The sequence below is a fragment of the Schistocerca cancellata genome, chromosome 8, assembly GCF_023864275.1.
Source record: "Schistocerca cancellata isolate TAMUIC-IGC-003103 chromosome 8, iqSchCanc2.1, whole genome shotgun sequence".
Lineage (NCBI taxonomy): Eukaryota > Metazoa > Arthropoda > Insecta > Orthoptera > Acrididae > Schistocerca > Schistocerca cancellata.
This window is the reverse complement of record NC_064633.1, coordinates 344,291,078-344,315,567: the sequence shown is the minus strand read 5'-3', so window position 1 is coordinate 344,315,567 and position 24,490 is coordinate 344,291,078. Positions and strand designations below refer to the sequence as shown.

At 42.3% G+C, this 24,490-nt stretch overlaps 1 protein-coding gene across 1 annotated transcript in view; it reads right to left on the bottom strand.

Annotated features, from left to right (window-relative positions):
- LOC126094573 (RING finger protein 121) overlaps nt 1-24,490 on the bottom strand; it is a 96,027-nt gene that overhangs the window by 5,290 nt on the left and 66,247 nt on the right. Inside the window, exon 7 of the mRNA XM_049909039.1 lies at nt 9,143-9,244. Coding sequence (XP_049764996.1) covers nt 9,143-9,244 — 102 coding nt within the window. The remainder of the gene's footprint in view (nt 1-9,142; nt 9,245-24,490) is intronic.

The following is a 24,490-nucleotide window of genomic DNA, read 5'->3' as shown; positions in this document are numbered from 1 at the left end:
TGATAGCCCAATTACAGCATGCACAGAAGCATTTAAACATGCATTCTTCCTCCTCCCCACAACTGACTGGAATGGAATGGAAATAAATCCTAACATGAGATACTATGCCACGTAGGGCCTATTAACTGCTATGCACTTCACAGTGGTTTGTAGAGTACCTACGTGGATGTAGAACACATAGCGGTTTACAGAGTACATATGTAGATGTAGAACAGCTTTACTACCAGATTCGTCCACAGAATAATGACGTATGGGGGTGGAGGTTTGGAAGTACCACAGGCATAGGTTATTGCAGAGGTTGATGAGTGACAGGATACCATTTTAGTGATGATAGATGCCGCGGAGGGGGGGGGGGGGGCACTTTGTCCTATTTGTTCCCCAGACCTCCATCCCCTGGAAGGAATTAGCCTATGTTATGCCAATCAACAACCTGAGGACACTATAGGGTCATGAATCAATGCGTGCCAGTAGGTACAACAACAACCAGTTCTACTTCAAAGGAAGCTTCCTTCCCTACAAAAGAGGGCAGAGAAGTGCATCATCATGAATGGATGCCACGTTGAACGCTTCCTGTAAAGACGTGTTTATCACAGGCAGTATACATTTCCGGACCCATGTTCACTGTACTTCTCTAAGAAAGTATGTATTCCCAGACCTATATTTATTGCATTTAGTTTTCTTGTTTCAATGAGTGCTATCCCCTCCCAAAGTATTCAACTTTTATTTCTGAACACCCTGTATTTGACTGCAAATTGCACCTGTGTGATGTGCTCAACACACTGCAAGTGTCTCACAGTCAGAGGTAAGAGAATTTGAATGTGGACAAACTGTTTGTGCTCATACAGAGCGTGCTTACATAACTAAGGTAGTTCTAGTGTTTGGGGATTTCAAGTGGCACCGTATTGAAGATTTGTACCACATAAACAGAATAGAAGCTTTCAAAATGTGGTGTTACAGAAGAGTGTTGAAGATTAGATGGGTAGATCACATAACTAATGAGGAGGTATTGATTAAGATTGGGGAGAAGAGAAGTTTGTGGCACAGCTTGACTAGAAGGGATCGGTTGGTAGGACATGTTCTGAGGCATCAAGGGATCACCAATTTAATATCGGAGGGCAGCGTGGAGGGTAAAAATCGTAGAGGGAGACCAAGAGATGAATACACCAAGCAGATTCAGAAGGATGTAGGTTGCAGTAGGTACTGGGAAATGAAGAAGCTTGCACAGGATAGAGTAGCATGGAGAGCTGCATCAAACCAGTCTCAGGACTGAAGACCACAACAACAACATACGGAAAGTGGAGAAACATCATCCATTAAGTTAGAACATGGTGAGAGTGTGTGCAGAGTGATTGTGACAGGTGATCTTTGAAGAGGATTGTGACAAAAGATAAGAGGACACCAGTTACGTAAGTCACTGTACAACTAAAAGTTGCACTTGCGGAACAATGTGGTTACTTTGCAATTCCAAATTACCACTAAGGATCATGTAATCATTTTGACTCATCAGGTCCAAACCACGGTACAATGTCTGGTCCGCAGTGATTATGCTTTTTTCGAAGATGACAGGTCACCAGTTCACATTACTCATATCATGCACAACCAGTTATGTGAGCATGATGATGAACTATTGCATCTCCCCTGGTCACCAAAGTCACCACATTTCAATATTATTCAGCCTTGGGATAGAAGGGCGCGTGATTGCTATCCAGCGCCATTATTTTTACCTGAACTTACCCCTATTGGGGGGGATGCAAGTCCAGGCCCCAAAGTCACGAGTGTTTATGTGAACAAGGGTGCTCTAATCTTTGTCTGTGAAGGAATGGGAACAGTGGACAGGCTTAAGGAGATAGTGCCCAAGATATATCAATGGGAGAGTGCGGAGCTTCGGGTCAAGACAGTGACTGAGCTCTTCAAGATTGCAAATATATCAATTTGGGCACTGAAACTTCTTAACAATACTCCTCCAGAGACTGTCTGAGAGAGCACATGTGCAGAAACAAAAGATCTTGAGAGAGGACTGGAGGGTAGTCAACTAAAAGGTGTGGAGGAAGTCAATGACAAATTCCTGAGGGCAATACAAGAACAGGAACTGAAACTGTAGTTAAAGAGTGCTCACAGGTTACCGTCAGGATAACCAAAGACATCGGGAACTGACCATGGCGGCAGGTTGGCAGATTTAAGTGTTGCAGATCACCTGCAAGACAGTAAGGGGGTAACTGCTGCCCTGAGTCATCCAATGGCACACTATTTGGCCTTTTATACTGATATGGATACTGTCAAGTTATCAGTTATAATGAATGGGCATAAACAGAGGATGTATACTGGCAAAACACAACATCCTGTTGCAGAGCATGCTACACGATATGACAATTGGGACCTTGGTGCCAGTTTCACAACATGAGCCATTTGGGTTCTTCCACCAGATACCAGTTTCTCAGAACTCTGCTAACAAGAACTGGTGTTACACCATTTCCTTGGTTCTCACCACACGTCTGGTATTAATTTATATTAAGTTCTTCGGTCTCAGCATTTCTTCTCAGTAACTATTCAATTCTTCACCCCTTTTAGTTTTCTATGTCTTTTATTTTCTTACCTGTCTGTTTTTCCCTGCCCTCCACCTCAATCACATACAATGCATTTAGCTTTCCACCCTTATTAGCTCTTTGTCAGTAATCTCTATCTTGCTTACTACCCTGTCTTCCACCTGTTAAGCTCTTAGGTTTTCAAATTTCATCCAGTGTAGTTCTCAATGGTCTTTCCTTCTCATTCTGTCTGATAGGTCTCACCTGACCCGGGGTTCGGGCAACTTTTCCGAACTCTCCTGATTTCCTAAACCTCACAAGTCCTTTTCCTTCCTCTTCAACCCTTTTGCCAGAAGGAATAGTAACTGGCTCTGAAAGCATGCACATTTACTTAACCTTTTATATATGTTTTCTCTTGCTGCTGCTGCTGCTTCTTGGTGAGTAGATTGTTTTATCTACCCAGTTACATATTCCATGTATATCAGTTCAGAGAATTTGCTAAATAGACCATGACCAATAGGAATCGTAGCAAAACAGACTGAGACTCACATAGGAGAAACCTAAACCCATGCCTGTCCAAAGTCAAAACTTCAATAAGGAATCCAATATGTTTTGAGGAAATGGTAGATGAAGTGAAATTGCCATATGATCTTTTACTTAAACTGTCATATCAGCAGGAAATGCACAAACAGGAATGAACCTTGGTGTAACAATAACCTGCAATTGTAAAGGAAGCAGGTAAGAAGACTGTTTAACACTGGAAGCAGGAAAGGACAATGGACAAACTATTGGGAGGCCCTTGCTAAATACAACTTTGCAATTAAGCAAGTGAAACTATCATCCTGGAAGGTATTCTGTGAGAAAGTGGAAGATACAGCTACAAGTGTCAGAGTTCATAAAATCCTCACTAGAATACTAACCAAACCAGGACCCACTCCAAGGAAGGAAGATGAGTATAAAAGGTCAGCACATCAGATGCTGGATGTGCTCCTCAAGACTCAACCTCCCTCATTGCAGTCTGGCAGATAACACAGGCCAAGATTCAATCCACGGGAGGTACTGGTTTACAGGAAACAAAAGGGAGATTCTGCCAGAGAGAGTGTTGATTCCAAAAAAATCCAATGTTTCAACCATTCAAGTCACAAGGCCCTGATGGAATATTTCCAGCTCCACTGCAACAAGCAAGAGAGGGACTACTTAGATTGCTATGCACACTGTTTCGAGTCAGCCTAGAAGCAGGAGTCATTTCTAATGCTCGGAGGACGGTGAATTGACCACACCAAGGCTGAGAATATGAGACCAGCCTATCCTTTCTCCTAAAGACATTAGAAAATTGTTTAAGGAGCATGTTAGGAAGGGGAGGTTAACTGAGGATCCTCTACATATAAACCAACATGCATATCACCTAGGCGAATCATGTAAAACAGCACTTCACCAACTTGTGGGGAAGGTGGAAAATTCTGGGAATTGCTCTCTGCACCTTCCTGGATACTGAAGGGGCTGCATGTAGGTGCATTAAAATCATGCTGAGTACACTAAAGGTGGAAGCCAACAGGTTCAAAGAGAAAACGGTGATCAACATCATCAAAGGGTATCCACAAGGAAAGGTTCTGTCCTCACTACTGTGGAACACAGAGGTGAACGAACTCACTGAAGAGTTAAATACAAGACGTTACTTTTGCCATAGGTACACATATGATTGGGTCATAGTAGTTCTTGGCAAACGTGTTAATGCTGTTAGAAAAATGGCACAATGAGCACTGAGAATAGGGTCAAAACTGGTGCAGCAAACAGGATCTATGGACCAGTTCCAAGAAAACTATTGTACTGTTCATGAGGGATCATATCCAAAACACCACAACTGGAATCTCAAACACTTTGACAAAATTATACCAGCAGAGAGGGCAGTGAAGTATCTAGGGGTAATTCTGGATGTGAAATTATCTTGGACTCCACATATAAAGAACATGTGTTTCAAGGCAAAATGTACTCATATATGCACTAGAAGGGCCTGTGGTAAAAACTGGGGTCGAAACCCCAAGAGCATGTACTGTATATACATCATTGTAATAAGTCCTATGATAATTTATAGAGCTATAATATGGTGGAATAAAGTGCAACAGAAGGTTGCTGCTAAGGAGCTTGGCAAGATTAAGAGATTGGCCTGCTTAGCCACAGCAGGTAGAAGTACAGCAGCAGCACACCCACTGCTGGCATGGAGGCCAAGCTGAAAATGCCCCCATTACACCTTTGGTTTACAATGAAGACACCAGCAGGGGGATACAGATTAAAAACTGTAAATAACTGGGGACCTGTAGGAAATCCAGAAACACTAACCTATATAATGTGTAAATATCAGAATAGCTGTGAAACTGCCAACTGACTATACAAAAACTTCCAGTTGCTTCAATAAACCTTTCAAGGTAGTAAGTGGAAGTAGAGAGCAATGACAGACATAATCTGGTTTACTGAAGGATCAAAAACAGATGAAGGTGGAGGAGATGGGGTACAGCCTACACTAGATTAAGATAGATTAAGATAGATAGAGAGAGAGAGAGAGAGAGAGAGAGAGAGAGAGAGAGAGAGAGCGCCATGTGCAGCCTCTTGGGAAGCTGGCCATGGAATTCCAGCCAGAAATATCTACAACCAGAGTGCATTTGGAGGAGACTCTGTGAATGGTGCTAGAAGGATCATGGCATCTATATTCATTCAGTGAGCCAAGCAGTTCTGAAACCTCTATGAACCCTGCAATGAGATCAAAGATGACACATGTCATTGCTGAATGCCATGAAGCCCTTATGAGTTGTGAGGCTAGTGGGAAGCAACAGGATAAACCAGCTGTGGATGCTTGGTCATACAGGAATCAGTGATGATGAACAGCCGACAGGCTGGCCAGGACATGTCTAATGATTCCATTTGGTGGTAAACTCAGAAGAAAAGCTTCAAACAGCCAAGATCACTAGTAAAGCTTTTATCCTGATAACCAGTTTCAGTAAGACTACATTATCATCTATCTTCATATCTGCGACAGATAGAACTAAGTCAATAGGGTAATAAGTTTACAAGTCAAGTATAACACTGTACAAAATTAATTATCCATATACTTGGAAAAGTAAGATACCTTCTGCTCTACAAATTTACATAATCCCCCCATCTGGGCCATGTATCATGTCATAACAAATACGCACGTGAAGATCATGAAGATCACTAGACATAGGCATGTCAAATTTAAAGTAAACAACATGTATAAACATGGTCTTTACATGCATTCATGAAGTGACACGATACATACGATAGATGGAGGAAATTAAATGATTTGTAGAGCATAATGTATGTTATTTTTCCAAGTGTATGGACAATTAATTTTGCACGTTGTTATACTTAACTTGTAAACCTATAGTCTTGTCAACTTAGTTCTGTCCATTGCAGATCTGAAGATGGTAACTTAGTCTTATTGAAACTGGTTATCAAAAGAAATGTTTTACTAGTGATCTTGGCTTTTTGAAGTTCTTCTTCTGAGTTTATTACACTGCAGATCGCCCCCATTCTGGCACAATGTAAGGAATATATAACCCATTTGGTAGACCAAAACCTATCCTAACCATCACTAAATCCTGTGCTGGGATAAGAGACATGTTAAAGTCATGATAGGACTGATGACTGACCATGGGAACTTCAAGCAACACCTACACATGATGGGTATAGAGAAAAAAGTCCCCTAGTGCAGACTAAGTGGTGAGGGGGATGAGACCACACTACATACAATCTTTCAATGTGAAGTACTGGGGAACACAACACAAAGGTCATTAATTTCTGAAGAAACTGTGTCTAATAACGAACAAGTAAAAAGCCTCCTACTACTTTTAAAAGCTGCTGGCCAGCTGTACTACAATTACTGGAAGAGAAACCAAACAATAAAATGAGTTTGGATTCCAGCATCAGTGTTCTTTTGTCTCCCCGCATTAGTCAGTCAGTCAATGGCCCTAACACACTACACTAGCGCACACCCGAAATTACTTCAGTGTCTATCAATTCTCTCCACGCACGATACTGTACCACATTCTGCTGCCAAGAAGCCTTTGTTTTGTTGCGAACGTGGTACACATTTAATATGAAAAATAAAGGCACATTGGTAAAGTTATTTATAAGTGTAGAAATTCATTTGGTTACTTATAAGCATGGTTCTTTGGATATCACACGTGAAAAGAGTTAGTTGAGTTCATTATGACGAGTTTACAGGATAAATAAGAATTGCTCTATGTAAAACCTTAAGTTTGAACTCGGGCACATGTTCTGGAGGAATGGGTGGACGTGTGGAAAGCAAGGTGTGGAGATAGGAAAGGAGAAACACGCAGAGAGCTAAGAGGGACGCGTGGCCGGGAGACGGGCTGGACGCGTGGCCGGGAGATGGGCTGGGCGCGTGGCTGGGAGGCGAGATGGGTGCGGGGGAGCGGCATTTGGGGGCAGGAGAGGGGCGTGATAACAGGAGAGGGACATGGGGATGGGAAAGAGGGGGTATGAGAGGGAAGTGGAAGAAAAAGGAGGGAGTGAATGTGAAGGAGAGAAAAAAACAGAAATGGAATGCATGTTACTTTTGATCTGTTGTCTGGCACTTACCAATATAGACATTAAATCCATGCATTGTTTCAAATGTTTATCAACTTGGTGCCCAGAAGTTGTCCCGCAATTGCGAGGCTCCAAAACTAATGCTGTAAGTAGTCTCTTCATTCCAATGTATCAGTTAACCATGCCACCAGCCCCAAAGTCAATACAGCTCAGTTTTTTTGCTTTTTCTATCACTCAGCTGTGGGCTCCCGAATAAGGAAAGTTTCAGTGGTACACAAACATTTTTCAATTTATGTGGCATCCAACACCAACTTAAAAAAGTACATAAAGCCTGTTCTACATGACTGACCTTCTGGTCAAAATAGACTACTCGAAGCGTGTCCACCTTTCGTGCCTGTGTGTGAATCAGCAAAAGTGTCTACAAGATCAAGGATCTACAGACTGTCAAGTGTGAAGTTCTAAATTTCCTAGTATGCTGTTTACTACGCATGCGCAGAAACACAGGATTCTGGTAGCGTCTCCAAATATCAAAAGTTATAACTTATCCTGATCGAGCTCACTCCTATTATAAGAAATGATTTTCTGCTTCTGTGCCTTCCTAATTTTTATTGCATTGATTGCTTTGTTTTTGTGGAAAATCAAAAATTTACTTAAGATCCTAGCATTTTTCTTACTAGTGTTCTCCTACGAGAGAGACAAAATATCTGAAAGCTATAAGTATTTATGTTTTACACCGAAAATACCTATACTATGCAAAAATGAGAATGTAAACAACATATGAACAAAGTTTTAATGAAAATTATTTCAACAGTGAAAGAATAAGATTTACTGGATGAGAAAAATAATTTTCGTTGTTATTTGGCACTTAGCAAGAAAACAAGTTACAAAGAATAAAGCAAAAAGGTACTATTTACTGTGTTCTACACACTGTCTGATGTATTTGCAAGTACGTATTTTCTTGAGCAAATGATCTGAAATGTTTGGATGACACTTTTCCTATTCTTTCAGTTCTCAGGAGTGTAGAAAATTTACCACACAAGTGCTGACAAGAACTTCCACTATGAACTCTGCTTTGTCCATTAAAAAACTCTACCAACATTGCTCTTTTTACATTCTGTTACATATTTCGATTTTTCCATAAAAGGATAGTTCCTCATAACCTCACTTTCACCATTCACATACCAAATTGCACAGCAGACAGCACCGCCAATTTTGTCGCTGATGACCACTCAAAACAAACAAGAGGTAGTACAGGAACAGAAAGCTAGGGGTGCTGCACTCTTTGTCTTGAGTAGTCAATTTAGAAAACAAAAGTTGACTGAGTAAAAGGGGCTTCAGATTAGCCTAACTTTCAAAACTATTAGTTCTTTCATTGGGGAGGAGATGGTTGGTTGGTTGGTTTTGGGGAAGGAGACCAGACAGCGTGGTCATCGGTCTCATCGGATTAGAGAAGGATTGGGAAGGAAGTCGGCCGTGCCCTTTCAGAGGAACCATCCCGGCATTTGCCTGGAGTGATTTAGGGAAATCATGGAAAACCTAAATCAGGATGGTCGGACGCGGGATTGAACCATCGTCCTCCCGAATGCGAGTCCAGTGTCTAACCACTGCGCCACCCCACTCGGTTTGGGGAGGAGAGTGCTAGGTAACACATGCAGGACAGAATTGTGCATCAAAACAGGGAACAAAGAAGCTACTTCATTGGCAGAATGAGACAGGTGCAACCATCGTCCTCCCGAATGCGAGTCCAGTGTCTAACCACTGCGCCACCCCGCTCGGTTTGGGGAGGAGAGTGCTAGGTAACACATGCAGGACAGAATTGTGCATCAAAACAGGGAACAAAGAAGCTACTTCATTGGCAGAATGAGACAGGTGCAAAATAACAAACATATGCTTGTATTTGCTCGAGAAAATATGTACTTGCAAAGACACACACACACACACACACACACACACACACACACACACACACACACACACACACACACACTTACTTGCCATTAGTGTACATATAAGTAAAAATGTTTAATTTTTAAATTATGTAAATTAAAGGATACGGGTTACAGAACATCCTCTTTAAGTCTACCTTCTCCTTACAATATGGACAAGTCTGTTTCTTACCCACAATGCACCATCCACGGATGCAAAATTCATGGAATCTGTATTCATAGTTAAGGCTTAAATAATGAGTTACATTGCAAATACATCAATGATATTCTAATTACATGTAGAATACAGAAAATTAAAACATTCATGGAATAAAAAAAATGACTGCTTTTTATCCAAGTAACTGATGTTTCCTTATAATAGACAAAGATCTATTTAAAAAAATTATATATTCAATGGTGCTGTTCTGGAGTACTTTTATTTATGTATCCAGTGTTCTCTGAAGTGTGTGGAAAGCTCACCAACCAATTCATTTAATGTACAATAGGAAGTTAACAAATGATGTTAACATGAGCGGAACAGAATTGTCTATCAAAACAGGGAACAAAGAAGCTACTTCACTGAGAGAATGAGACAGGTGCAAAATAACAAACAAATTGTACATGGAAAAAAATGTACCATTGGAGGGCAGGAAACACACAAAGTGAAGCAAAGGAGATGGAAATAACAATGGACTGTAAAAACATGTGAAATCTTTTAGGGAAATTGTTTCCTTTTTTAACGAGGACTGCAAAAATTCACTTTCACATTTGAGAACATTTATAACAAATTGTAACTATAAACAATGGAAAATCCAAGTAGAAATATCAACGGTGTAGGAAAAGATAGATTGCTAATTACCATAAAGATGACATGTTAAGTTGCAGAGAGGCACAATTAAAAGACACACAAAGCTTTTGGTCACAGCCTTCACCAGCAAGAGAGAAACAGAGAAACACACACCATTCATACACACAAGCAGGCATTCTGGCCTGCACTGCCGGAGATGGGAGTCACTTGTGCATGAGCTGTGCTTGTTTGTGTGTATGAATGGTGTGTGTTTCTCTCTTTCTCTTTTGCTGATGAAGGCTGTAGCCAAAATATTTGCATAAGTGTCTTAATTGTGCCTGACTGCAACTTAATGTGTCTTCTTTACGATAAGTAGCGATCAGTCTTTTCCTACATTGTTAAATTGAACTTAGGGTGGAAGTTAAATTTGGCAGGGAACAAAGGGAGAAATAAACAGGGCTTACAGACAGGTAGGTGGAAGTGTGCCATGCGGACACATTTTGATATTGATAGTTCTCATTCATTATTAGCCTTTTTGGTCATAATAGCTTCTTGAGCAGTTTGCCGCCTGCAGAGTGCAGGTTTGTGGACCAGCATTTAAAGCAGGAGACACTCTCGAAGTGACGGGCAGTTGAGTGGTGTGCCAGACAATGGATGCAGAAAATGCCGTGATGTAGGGGCCAACAGTATCCTTGGCCCTCTGCTAAAAGTTGCGTTCTGGTCACTGTGGACTTGGTGGAATTGAGTGTCAGCTTGCCATGAAGATTGCTTGTTGGAAAAGCCAGCCCTGCATGCTGCATGGAACCTGACTTGTTCTCAGGATTTGAATTTGCAAGAATGTCCATTGAGATGCCGGATTGGGTTCCTGTCTGCCAGTTTCAAGAAACGGATGCAGGGGCATCTGGTGAATAACGTCTCTTAGTTCCTGAGTCTTAGCAAACTCATAAAACTTAACTGATGCCAGCCCTTTGTCAAATAGCTCTCAACTTAAGCTTCAATCCGCAAGAAATTATGGTGATGGTCCAATAACCATGTGCACGATTATGTTTTATCGTACAGTGGATATTCCAACTTGCACAATGGCTATTCTAACTTGCCATCCTGGTTATCCACTGTGACATGTTAACATCTTTATTCACGAATATTTTAAATGATATCACCCAGGTTACGTGTCTGTAAACATGTGTGACTAAGCTAGTGGTGCTCAAGCTGTCTGACTAAATTTAGCCATACCTACAATTAAAATTTATTGTTTATTCTGGAATCAGGTGCTTCATGCACAACATTCACCTTTTTCAAGTGTATTTACAGTGTCTATTTCTGTTGTAAATGCAAATTGTTAATTAACAACAGAAAATCCACGATGTCTGTGGATGGCAGTCACCACTACATAGACAGACACTCTAAGTAAAGGCATTTATCATATCAAGGCTTCTTTAGCTGGCCCCACAATATAAACAACAGATACATCAAGCTATCCTGCAACATACAAACCACTAATTAACAATTTGATAAAGGATAGTTGCTACTTACCATACAGCACCGATAGGCACAACAAAAAGACTGTCAGAAAACAAGCTTTCAGCCAACAAGGCCTTTGTCGGAGACAGAAAACACACACACACACACACACACACACACACACACACACACACACACACGTGCGTGCGACTGCAGTCTCTGGCTGCTGAGGCCACACTGTGAGCAGTTGTGTGTGATGGAAAATGCAACCAGATGGTGGATGTTAAGGAAGAGGCCAGGGCACGGTGGGGGAGTGATAGCAGGGTAGGGGTGGGCAGCTGTACAGTGCTGCTTGTGGGAGCATACACGGAAGAGGAGGAGAGTAGGGCAGTTGGGTGTAGTTGGGAGGTTAGATGGAAGGTGGGGGGTTAGCACAAAAGGAGAGAGGTAAAAAGATAGTACATGCGTTGGTGGAATGAGGACTGTGTAGTGCTGGAATGGGAACTGGGAAGGGGATAGAGGGTAAGGACAAAGACTAATGAAGGTTGAGGTCAGTGGGGCTGTGGGAAAATAGGATAGATAGCAAGGAGACTCCCCATATATGCAATTCAGAAAAGTTGGTGTTGGTGGGAAGGATCCAGATGGCACAGGCTGTGAAGCAGTCATGGAAATGACGAACGTTGTGTTGGGTGGCATGCTCAGCACTGCAGTGGTTAGCTGTTTCTTAGTGACAGTTTGTCAGCAGCCATCAATGGGATAGAAAAATTGTTGGTTGTATGCCCACATACAATGCAGCACAGTGGTTGCAGCTTAGCTTGTAGATCACATGACTGGTTTCACAGGTAGCCCTGCCTTTGATTGGATAGGTGATGCTTGTGACGGGACTGGAGTAGGTGCTGGTAGGAGGATGTATGGGACAGGTCTTGCATCTACGTCTCTTAATGGGATAGCCATGAGGCAAGGCGTTAGGAAGAGGAGTTGTGTAGGGATGGATGAGGATATTGTGTAGGTTCAGTGGCCAGTGGAATATGACTGTGGGAAGGGTGGGAAGGATAGTGCGTAGCACATTAAAATGGCTCTGAGCACTATGGGACATCTGAGGTCTTCAGTGGTAGGACATTCATCATGACGACAGGTAGTCGAAACCTTGGCGGAGCATGTTATTCAGTTGCTCCAGTCCTGGGTGTACTGCGTCACGATGGGAATGCTCCTCTGTGACTGAACAGTGGGACTTTGGGAGATGGTGGGTGACTGGAAAGATAAGGTGTGGGAGATCTGTTCTTGTAAAAGGTTGCGAGGGTAATTGCGATCTGCAAAAGCCTCAGTGAGACCTTTGGTGTATTTTGAGAGGGACTGCTCATTACCACAGATGCGATGGCCACAGGTGGCTAGGCTGTATGGAAGGGACTTTTTGGTGTGGAATGGGTGATAGCTGTCAAAGTGAAAGTATAGCTGGTGGTTGGTAGGTTTGATAAGCACAGAGGTACTGATGTGACCATCCTTGAGGTGCAGGTCAACATCAAGGTAGGTGGCTTGTTGGGTTGAGTAGGACCAAGGAAAGCAAATGGGGGGAAGGGGGGGAGGGGGGAGGGATGTCGAGATCCTGGAGGAATGTGGGCAGGGTGCAGGGTGTCCTCACCCTCAACCCAGATCACAAAAATGTCATCAATGAATCGGAACCAGGTAAGGGGTTTGGGATTCTGAGTGTTTAGGCAGGATTCCTCTAGATTGCCCATGAATAGGTTGGCATAGAATGGTGCCATGTGAGTGACCATACCCATTCCCTAGATTTGTTTGTAGGTAATGCCTTCGAAGGAGAAGTATCTGTGGGGAGTTCATAGTTGGTCTTGGCGATTAGAAAGGAGGTTGTACGTTTGGAATGCGTTGGGCATTGGAAAAAGGCACTGTTCAATAGCAGTGAGGCCATGGGCATTAGGCACCTTAGTGTAAAAGGAGGGGCATCAACAGTGATGAGCAGAGCACAGATGGTAACAGAACAGGAACTATGGAGAGTCAGTGGAGGAAATGGTCGGTACCTTTTATATAGGAGAATAGGTTGCATGTAATAGACAAAACGGGTTGGTTTACGAATGCAGAGATTCCCTCAGTAGGGCCACAATGACGCATCCTGGGTGGTTGGATTAATGGACTTCAGGAAGAGAGTAGAAGGTAGGAGTGTGGGGAGTGCTAGGGTTAAGGGGAGGGAGGGAGAGAGAGAGAGAGAGAGAGAGAGAGAGAGAGAGAGAGAGAGAGAGAGACTGGGGAGAGGTTCTGGGATGGGTTTAAGGATTTCAGGAGAGACTGGAGATGCTGCTTGAGTCCTCAAAGGGGTCACTGTGGCATAGTTTGTAGGCGAATGAATCTGACAGCTGGCGGAGTCCTTCTGCCAGGTAATCCTTGCGGTTCAAAACAACAGTGGTGGAGCCTTTGTCAGCAGGTGGGGTTATAGGTTTGGGATCAGTTTTTAGGTGATGGATTGCATGTCTTTCCTTGGCTGTAACATTAGTTTGCATGTTAAGGAATTTGGGAAATGATTCTGAGGCCAGGTTCAAGGTTAAGAAATTCTAGAAGGCTAACATGGGGTGATGTAGAGGCAATCAGGGTGGATAGTGAACTGAGTCAAGGTTCAGCATTGCTCTTTGGGTGAGTCCGTTTGTAATTTTATTTTGGGTCTGTTCAGATTCTGGATTCTGTATGGTGGTGGGAGTGAGTTTTTGAGGGTGAGGTAAATGTACATCTGCAAAGTAGGGTTTCTCAGTTATAAGAGCATGTGGGAGAGGTTTAGAGGTTGCAGTAGAAGTGGTGGATAGTGGCAAGGCAGGAATAGGAAGTGAACAGGGTGGACAGTGTTTTGAGCTGGCATTGTGCATGTTGCTCTAGTTTCCAGAGGGCAAAGGTTTCAATGTGTGCTATGGGATCCAGGAATTTGGAATGCCGTAGCAGGAGAATTTTACAGATGGAGAGGAGGTTTGGGCCTGATTGATATGGTTTTGCAGTACTATGTTGGCGAGGGATAAGGACTGGCGGAATCTGAAAGGACAGAGGTCATTGTGAGAGGAAGGGTGGCAGCCATAGATGGGTAATTTGAAATTAAGGCTGTTTGGCAAGATTTCATGAGCCAAGCAACAACTCAGGAAAAGTGGGGAGGGGGGGGGGGGCTGGGCTCTGGCTAGGGAGAAGGAAACTTTCCTGTATTGGCGCATATTGAAGGAGTAAGCATCCATGGTGGAGGATACAATTGTGTAAAAATATGTAAATAACGTAGAAATATGCCCAAAAAAGTCCACCCAAAAAGTTCGCAAAAATACACCCAAACACAAGGGGAAAAAAATCACGAAAAGGATGAAATGGATGGAGTAGGGGAAAACAAGGTGAAATCTGTGGGAGTAGCCCGATAATGAAAGGCAAAATCCAACTGAAATTGGTGTTAGGATAAAATGGGATTAAAGAAAAATTAAATTGAAAGACTGTAATGGTTATTGCTGGTGGATAAGTGTGAAGAAGGGGGACAGCAGATGTGACTAGTTTGGGGGATTTGGTACATGCGAACTGGAATAGAGAGGTGAATGAGCAGGGGTGGGGAAGGGTTGGTAAGATGAGATACAAGTTCGTACAGCACACGCAGGTAAGGGAAATAACATGCAAAAATACGCGAGTGTGACACAGGAAGAATAATCAATTTGAAGGTATTGGATTAATGGTATTGGTGGGAGAAATGTGGGACACGAAATGACGTGCCAACAATCAGCGCGGTCTTGTAGCCCTCTGTTGTGCATGGCCAAGACAGTTGATACAGTGTGGCTTGTACACAGAGTATGCAGTGCTGTGCAGTTTGTAAGATGACAAGAGAAACAAAGGACACAAGAGAAAGAGTGATGGACATTGAGTATAGTAATGCATTAGAAAATAGTGACAAAGGAAAGAGCACTGGGTTACAGGATGGAAGAAAAGCTGTCAGTCAAAATTCAACAATCCAAAATGCAAAATTTAGTGTAACAATACTATGAAAATACTACTCCCACCACCCGTCCGCATCTTCCATCACACACAGCTGCTTGCAGTGTGGCCTCAGCAGCCAGAGACTGTAGTTATTGTGTGTGTGTGTGTGTGTGTGTGTGTGTGTGTGTGTGTGTGTGTGTGTGTGTGTGTGTGTGTATGTGTGGGGGGGGGGGGGGGGGGGAGCGCACACGTGCTTGTGTGTATGTTCTATCTCCAACACCGCTATATGGTGAATAGCAACTATCTTTTTTGTAATATTATCAAACTGTTAATTAGTGGTTTGTATGTTACATGATAGCTTGATGTATCTGTTGTTTATATTGTGCGTCCAGCTAATAAAGCCTTGGTATGATAGATGCCTTTACTGAGAGTGTTTGTATGTCTAGTAGCAATCACAATCCACACTTAAGTGAAGAAAGATAAATTACTTGGCTCTGAAACTCCATCTTGTATCATACTTTGAATTTAATGTTGTCAGTCTATTCTGCTTGCTTCAAAACAGTGGTCTTCCTTCTTATTATCTGCTAACAGTCACATGATGGTGGCTGGCTGATGTTAATGACTGTTAGCTGTTTTTAATATGTTTTTGAAACTTTTACTGTGGAATATGAAAGTTAATTTTATAGACTTGTGTGCCAAGCATCTCTCAAATTAACTTAATGTTGTCTCAAAAAAATATTTGTCTTTAATTTTCACTCAGTCATATTCTCTCAGTAATATCTATGAACAGTTGTGTTACTGGACATTAATTAAATTTGCCGTAGGGGGAGGGGGTAGTTACACAGATTGTCTTGCATCATTTTCTGTGTTTTCATATAAAGGTTTGTGTTTTTAGTAATTTGTGACCCAGTATCCTTCTAGTCAATACCAGCTCCCTAATACATTGCAAGAAGGCAAGTGCAGGAGAAAATATTGGGTGAGTAGAATGGTGGCGATGAGGTGTGGGAGGAATGTAGCAATTTTCTGCCTGTTGCATGAGGCAAACTGGAAGGAATTTTTACATATTTACAAAAAAGTGATGAGTGCCATCTCTCATTATGTTGCATGTCAGCTATTCTGCTGAAGTATTTTACTTATTTACTTAAGATACTCTATGCATACAAAGATATAAAACATGAAGATTGCTTATCTTAAGACCCTTGACTTCCCAGAACAGCCTAAGGCCAGTATTAATTGAAGTCAATTTCTGGTGCCATTAGGAGCCCCTGTGAATCACACGGCACTGCTTCATTTGAAGCCTATTAGCTGATGGCAGCTAGCAGCAGCACTGAGCTGCGTGCTATTTACTTATATTATTATTATTATTTATTGATGCCATTTACCCTTTAATTACGTGTATTAACACAAGATCAAAAATGTATCACAATCTGTTTATTTCAGGTCTTGACCCATTATCAAACTAAACTGAAAATGGATTAATCAGAAAAATAAAACAGTTAACTGTGGTACAGGTTATTTTTATCATTTTATGGATAAAAATACCACTGATTGTAAGAGTATACTTACAGGTACCTTATAAAGATGGAGGTAAAATCAAAATATTGTGTGTGTGTGTGTGTGTGTGTGTGTGTGTGTGTGTGTGTGTGTGTGTGTAGAAAAACATATCAGCTGTCTGCACTAAATAAAAGAAAATGAATATAAGTTCGTAAGAGGTAGTGTAAAATTTACATAATCAACTCTCTGTAACTGCACTATCTACATTACAAAGTTCATTTACTGACTGAGTATATAGCATAAAAAGAAGAAGATGAAGAAGAGCATACTCAATATGTTACAATGCCAAAACTGCTGAGAATCTCCGTCCAGAGAAAAGACATATGATCAATGGGCCAACTCATTTATACATAGAGGCAAGTAAGATATGGGTTGAGAGACAATACAACACATATTTACAGGGATTTTGTAATCTCAGTATCGGTTATATATGCAAGAATTAAATTATGATGCACAATGAGCTCATGGTAACACGAGTAATAATAAAAATCTCAGTTATCTACCTTGAGGAATGATTTATTAGAACTTATCCCACAGTCCATGTGACAAGTAAAATTAACATTTTATTTCAAAAGAAAGTGGAGATGAAAAGTGTATTATAATGTATTGTGGTATTGAATAAAATATGTTGTCAATTACAACTGAAGGCAGTTTACTTACACCACAACCAGTTTTGGGCTTATGCCTATCTTCAAAGTGAAAACACATTCAGTTTCATGTTTCCCCATTTAATGTTGGAGTTTACTGTACACCCCAAATATTGAAAAAGGTGACATAAGTGAAACCACCAGACATGGCAAAGTGGTACAAGTTGAATGTGTAGTAACCTGCCAGTTACTATACTTACCAACCATGGCAGACTTAAGTTGGGCAACTACAGCAAGTGTAGTGCCTCTGACATTCAAACTATGTGCCCAGACCTACCCGAGACGGCCACCAGATGCAGCCCAGTCACTGACCACTGTAACCAGGTCTGCATGAGCGTGCAGCACTATGCCAGCAACATCTAATGTGGATGGTATCTTTATAAGGGCCTGAAGTTGTTAAATGTGTTTGAGATGTGTAAACTATTTTCATCATATTCTTACTGATGTTGCTCAATCGGTCAACAAGTTTTATCTTTTTTACAGCTGTGGTTTCCTTGTATTCCTAGTCAGAAAAAAATGACAATGCCAAGAGCCGAATTTTGACGTGTTTTGGATTCAGTGGTTTTCTGTCATTCAGCTCTTCCATGGAGGCTTTTCTATGGACACCTCTGCAACAACAGCAGGCGCACACACACCCGTGTTGGAGCAGTGGTTGGCTGTGCTGACCCAGGCCAGTTGTTCATGTGCTGCTGAACCCCCCCTCCCCCCCCCCCCCCCCCCCCCAACCATGATGCATGATGAATCCCCAGAAAATTGGCGTTCAGGGGTTCAGGGTGGTCAACATGGAGGTCAGTAAGTCCTTTTTCCTTATCACAGATATCCCCTTGCATGCATCACTTACTGTGCCAGCTAGTTCCTCATCACTGAACTAGCATCACTCTTTTTTTGACAAGATGTGTTGTTTGCAGTCCTCTTACCACCACCAGTGTACACATGTGGTCACTGTGCACGGTGAATTCTACCCATGTCGCAAACAGCTGCAATAATCGTGTTTTGCATTGGTGGCTGAGCTTCATGGACTGTCACCAGTGTCAGTTCATCACCGCTAACAAGGAACCTATTAAGTAAGGCTCATTTGAAAGTGTATGTCAATAGTTACGACACGAAAAATATTAGTTGCCAATGTTTCACCATGTGCATTAGGATGCCGACAGAAAATGAGTGTCAGGAGGGTGCAGAGATCAATCTTCTACGGGATGTTCATATTACATTTCACAAAATGGACAATGTCAACTTTCAAGAAAAGTTCAAAGCAAATAATCAACTCCACCATGAACACCGAATGCAAAATTGTGTGCCACTATGACCACAAAGGTTTGCACCATCAAAAATGAAGGTGAACTTCTTGGGAGTTACACGCCATACAGGACATTCTGTTAGGTATCCACTCTTAAAGAATGCATATAGAATCATATTGGTGTACCAGGGCAATGAGAACTGATGGAATGTGATGGCATGCAACCCAATGTGAAACAGTCTGTTGTGGATCTTATTGTAAAACTGGCTATCCTTTAAGGTGTAGCTGTACACAGTGCGACATATGTTTTATCGGCATGATGAAAACAGACATCCAAAGGCTGAATTTTCTGGTTCCGAGGGATAGTTTGCTCTAAAGTAGTATGATTTTTATAAACAAACAAGCAATCAAGCAAAAGAAAGTTATTTTGACCAGCTATTGGTCAAAAACAGTGTGCATACCATAGTTGTAGTTCTCTTACAATATTTTCCCACTCTTGCTCACTGTGACCTAAATATTCCCTACTGCCCTCGCAAGATCATTCACATGAGAAAGGATCTTAGGGGGCAGAGCAACTCCAAGTCCTCACAGCACAATAAATAACTTTCCAGCCAATTTACCATCCAGATTAATAGTCAGCATAATTGCATATGAATGTGTTAATGCATTGATGTTCGCTGATCTTGATACATCTCTCTTGGTACCTCTAATTTCCAGGGTTCCTTTCATATGCATTTTGCTGAATGACGGGATCAGTTTTCTTATCTCATCTACAAACTTTTGGGCTGATTCTAAAGTTTTCTGTGCATCATTAAGATGATGCTTTGTTTGAAATTTTGTTATCTTGCATCTTCCAATTCTGCAGCACTGTTTGAACTTGTGCGACTACCCACTGCATCCTTTGAAATCACTGCAATCTATGCCATGTGCGATTTTATGTGCATAACGTAGTAGGTCACTATCATGCACATCCTGTAAATTGTATTGAACATCCTTGAAACATGCAAACAACAGCTTTTGTAACATTTGCGCCTTGTCCTTCCTTGAGTATCTGTAGTTTTTCTTATGCACTACATGCCCATACTTCTGCGAACTTATTTATTCATAATCTGTTCGTAATTGTTTTTTTACTATGCTGCCAATGATCTTCCATACATGTAGTTATGTTTAGCTCCCACTTCTTGGACTATGATTGCCCTTTACTATGTTTCACTGGAGAAGGGCTTTGTGGCCCCCTGTCCAAAAAGGATGTTGAAATACATAGCTCGACACCTGTTTCAGTGCCACTTTCACTTGTTAAGCACGTGCCATCATAATTGTCCACTTCATTTACATTGTCTGTACAGTTGAGCATATACACCACACATTCCACTGACTCATCTTGCAGAAATGGTAATATTTCATCTGTCACTTTTTCCTCACTCTGCAAAATTCCTTGGGTTCCTTTGTGATGAAATTTCAACTTTGGCAATTTTTGCTGTAGATATAATGTGATATTTGATTTGTTTATCGTTGCAATTTCTCTGCTTTGTATGAACACCACTAGCACTGTAGCACTATTCCCAGTTACTCATCGACTAAGTGGTTCAACTACATTCCATAGCCTCATGCTGCGCCCACCATTGGGTGCCTCCAGTCCCACCCCTGTAACCTTTAGCACCAATACTGTGGTTTCATGCTATACAATATGTGGGCATCTAATGCTGTAAACATCAATGGCATCCTGCAACCTCACACTCAGGGGTTCCTTGTAAGCCTCAGGAGCCTTATGCAGACTCCACTGTTTAAGAGACAATCATTCATTCAGTCCCAGATAAGGAGGTGTGCCAACATGCCCTTCAGTTTGAGGACTCTTAAGACATGATTTTTAATATTGCACAGTCATTCGAAGTATCCCATGCCGCAGGTCGCCAATTAGAGGCTTGGATTGGTGTGGTTTTTGACACCATGCAGTCCGGTGTATGGAGCCCAGCGCACTGGGCGAAGAGGAGATAATTGCAGTACATACAAGCCAACTGAGCCAACACAGATGAAAACTATGTTGACAGTAAGAACAGCAAATGCCACCTTCTTCATGCCCCTCTTATTTTGTACAGCACAAGCAGGTGGTGGGCCTCTTTCCTGTCCTCCCCCAGGAGTCATCACAGGAATCAATGGATGTCGGCATTCGTACTGTTTCATTGTTGTGTCCACCGATGTCTGCAGGCCAGAATGAACTTTTCATTGAAATGTGGGTGATGGATAAGCCATTAATTCTACAAGTCAGCAGGGGGGCCACCATGTATCTGCTCAATTCACAAATGTCTGCCAGTCTATGGTCCCCACCGTTGGTAAGCTATGAAACAGCTGATTCGTAGGCATGGCTAACACAGTTTATAAGTCAGTTGTAAACTATGAAAAGTTGGCTCATAGTAAATCCTTTTTCAAAATCGACTTACCCGAAGCCCACCCTCAGAATGAGGCATCAGAACAGTTGTTTATTGTTAATATGTCATTAGGCCTTCATCAGTATCAACATTTTTTTATAACACCTTACGACGGTTGTCCCTCATTGCATTAACTATCTCGGTGATATTGTCATAACAGGTGGTACCATGGAGGATTACCCATGTAATCTCTGTTCTTTGTTTACTGTTCTACAGGCTGTGGGCCTCAAATGTAATCTTTCTATGTCTAGTTTTTTCCAGCCTTTCATTTTTTATTTGTGTTATGAAATTTCCCCAAATGGCGTGCACCCCACAGAACAGCATGTCACCGCTATTATGGATTTACCCTGTCAGTCTAATCAACGAGAACTTCACGCATTCCTCGGGAAAGTGGTGTACTATCAGAAATTTATTCCCAGAGTGACTGCTGTCACCCACCCCTTGCATCTGTTGCTTCAGAAAAGTGATCTGTTTGTTTGGTCTGCAGCCTTTGAGCCACATGTTGTGTAACTCAAGGGCAGTGTTTGTTCTGTCCTTTGTACTACAATATTTCAACCCGGCAAGCATCTGGTCCTGGTCACAGACAAGTCCCAGTACAGAATGGGGGTGGTCCTGGCTCTTCATCATTCAGATGTCTCCGAACAGCCTACTGCAGCAAAAACACTCAACTCCGCTCAGCAATGTTAGTCTCAGGTGGAAAAGAAGCTCTTGTTATTGTCTACACATTAAAAATAAAAAAATAAAATAAAATAAATAAAAATTCATGAATTCTTGTATGGTGCAAAATTTCACTTAATTACTGACCATAAACCTTTGGTCTCCCTGTTTAGCCTTCCGGCATCCTTACTGGACAAAGCCACTCATTGTCTCTGTCCTTGTCCCAGTACAATTATGACATACATTTTTATTCCATGTCACAACATGCGAATATGGATGCTCTGGATGTTCGACCAGGAAGAACTGGTTTGTTTTCAACTGGATATGGAGGCAAGATACACGGAGATTGGTTTCCCCATTACTAGTTTCCATATTTTCTCTGTCGTGGGGCTGGTCCAGTGCTCTGGCAGGTTGTACACATGGTACAGCATGGGTGGCCCAACCGCATGCCAAGCTGGACATCAGAAACGCTTCAGAACTGTAAAGTACTTCACCATCCCCTCTCTCTTGGGTGGCATTAAGTCTCCTGTTGACAGAAAGGTTTACACCCAACATCGTAGTTCCAGCAGCTCTGCAGCAGAAGGTCCTCCACTTCTTATGTCAGAGTCACTGACAGAACACTCGCACAAAACTGTTGGCGTGCTGCCATGTGTTTTGGTCAGACATCAATTGGGGTGCGGAACACATTGTCAAGGCCTGCCGCAAGCCTCCAGGTTAGCATGTGACGTCACACCTTTTTTTTTTTTTTTTTTGCTGTGGCTGTCCTGTACACAGCCTTGGGAGAAAGTCCACATTGATTTTGCTAGTCCTTCTTTTTAGATACTTTCTGATTATTGGCAGCTGACACTTTTTCTCATTTTCTGTATGTCGTTCATTGTCAATCTGCAACACAACTGTCAACACACAGGTGAAGATATAGAAGGCTTGCTGGCCCTCAGTTCATAGTGCAATCTTTCAAGGCCTTTTGTACACACAATGGTATTTGCTATGTCACAGTGCTTCCCACCCATCTGCAGTCGAACGGCGAGGCAGAATGCCTTGTCCTAACATATAAGACACAGATGTGCAAGAACGTATAAGATTGCCTGCCTTTTTCTGAAGCTCTTATGTGATGACACCCACTGGGGCAAAGAGTCTCACCGAACTCCTGCACAGTCATCAGTCATGGACACTGCTCAACTTCTTACTACCAGGCAGGCATCCTCCAGCAGCACTCCTTTTGTTGATGTTCATACCCAGCACACCAGTCTAGGGCACAGAATTTGAATGGTGCCCCCACTGGATACTGCCTGTTGTCCAAAGCCAACATATTCACCACGTCTTCAGGATTCACATTGAAGATCCACTTGTGGCACACCACAAGGATCAGCTGTATTCCAGGCTGGACATAGAGTGTCCTCTTCATGCCATGGGCACAACGTCTCATTCTTCATCGGCCCTGGCCGTGTCAAGTTCGAGCAGGCCTGGTCATGCCCGCCTGCCCTGAAGGTTGGGGCTTCGCCAGCATCAATGGCATGTCTGCTACCTGCAGCAAGTGCACTAGGCAGGTGCTGCAACCAGGGATAGAAGCCAGGTCTCCTTCACCAGAGCTTCTCCTCTACAGTTCACCACTGTCGCTGCCCATGCCGGCATCCGTCGTCTTAAGACTCATATGTCCAGATGGCTCCCACCCCTGTCACTGGAGGTGCCCTTGTCCAACACATTTTAATCTGTACTCGCAGAGCTGGGAACTTATCATGCCTTTCGCTGCAGCCCTCAGCACTGTCAAGGGTGCCCTGGACATCTCTTTAGTCACAGTATTTTGGACAGTGACACCTGGTTTGTTCTCCCCACAAGGAAGGAGGATTACAGTAACCCGTGAGCTACTACACCTACCACCCACAGCAGACATAAGTGGGGCCACTGCAGCTAGCATAGTGAGTGCCAACATTCAAATGGCACACCTGCACACTACTTGAGGCAGGTGCCAGGGGCAGCCCAGTCACCAACTACCATCACCAGGTCCACTGTGCTCACACAGCACTACAAGAGCAACACCTCACATGGATAGCATCTTTATGAGGACATGTATGGGCCACTGACCTCCATGTCTCCACTTGTTAAATGTGTTCGAGATGTGTGAACTGCTTTTATTGTATTCTTGTTGAAGTCACTCTGCGAGCCAATAAATTGTATCTCTTTTACGGCCATGTGTTTCCTTGTGTTCCTATTTAGAACAAAATGTACTATGAGTACCAGTATCCAAACCATAACTGCACATCTGTCACATAATTCATCCTTTAGGATCGACTGTGAACTCCAAGACCGAATATGGAACATGAAACTGAATGTATAATCACCTGAAGATGGGTGTAAGCCCAAAATTGCTTATGATTTAAATAACAACAATGTAAACAAAACATAGATTGCTACTTACCGTAAAGATGACGTGTTAAGTTGCAGACAGGCACAATTAAAAGTCACTTATACATACTCTTTCGGCCACAGTCTTCATCAGAAAAAGAAACACACATGCACACATTCAATCAAATAAGCAAGCACACTTCATGCACATGAGTGCCATTTCTGGCAGCTCGGATAACGAAGGCTGTGGCTGAAAGCTTAAGTATAAGTGTCTTTTAATTGTTCCTGACAGCAACTTAATGTGTCACCTTTACGTTAAGTAACAATGTATCTACTCCTTACACTGTTGAAATTCCACCTGGATTGTCCATTGTGATTTAAATAAACCACCTTCAACTGTGATTGGTAGTAGATTTTAAACATCAT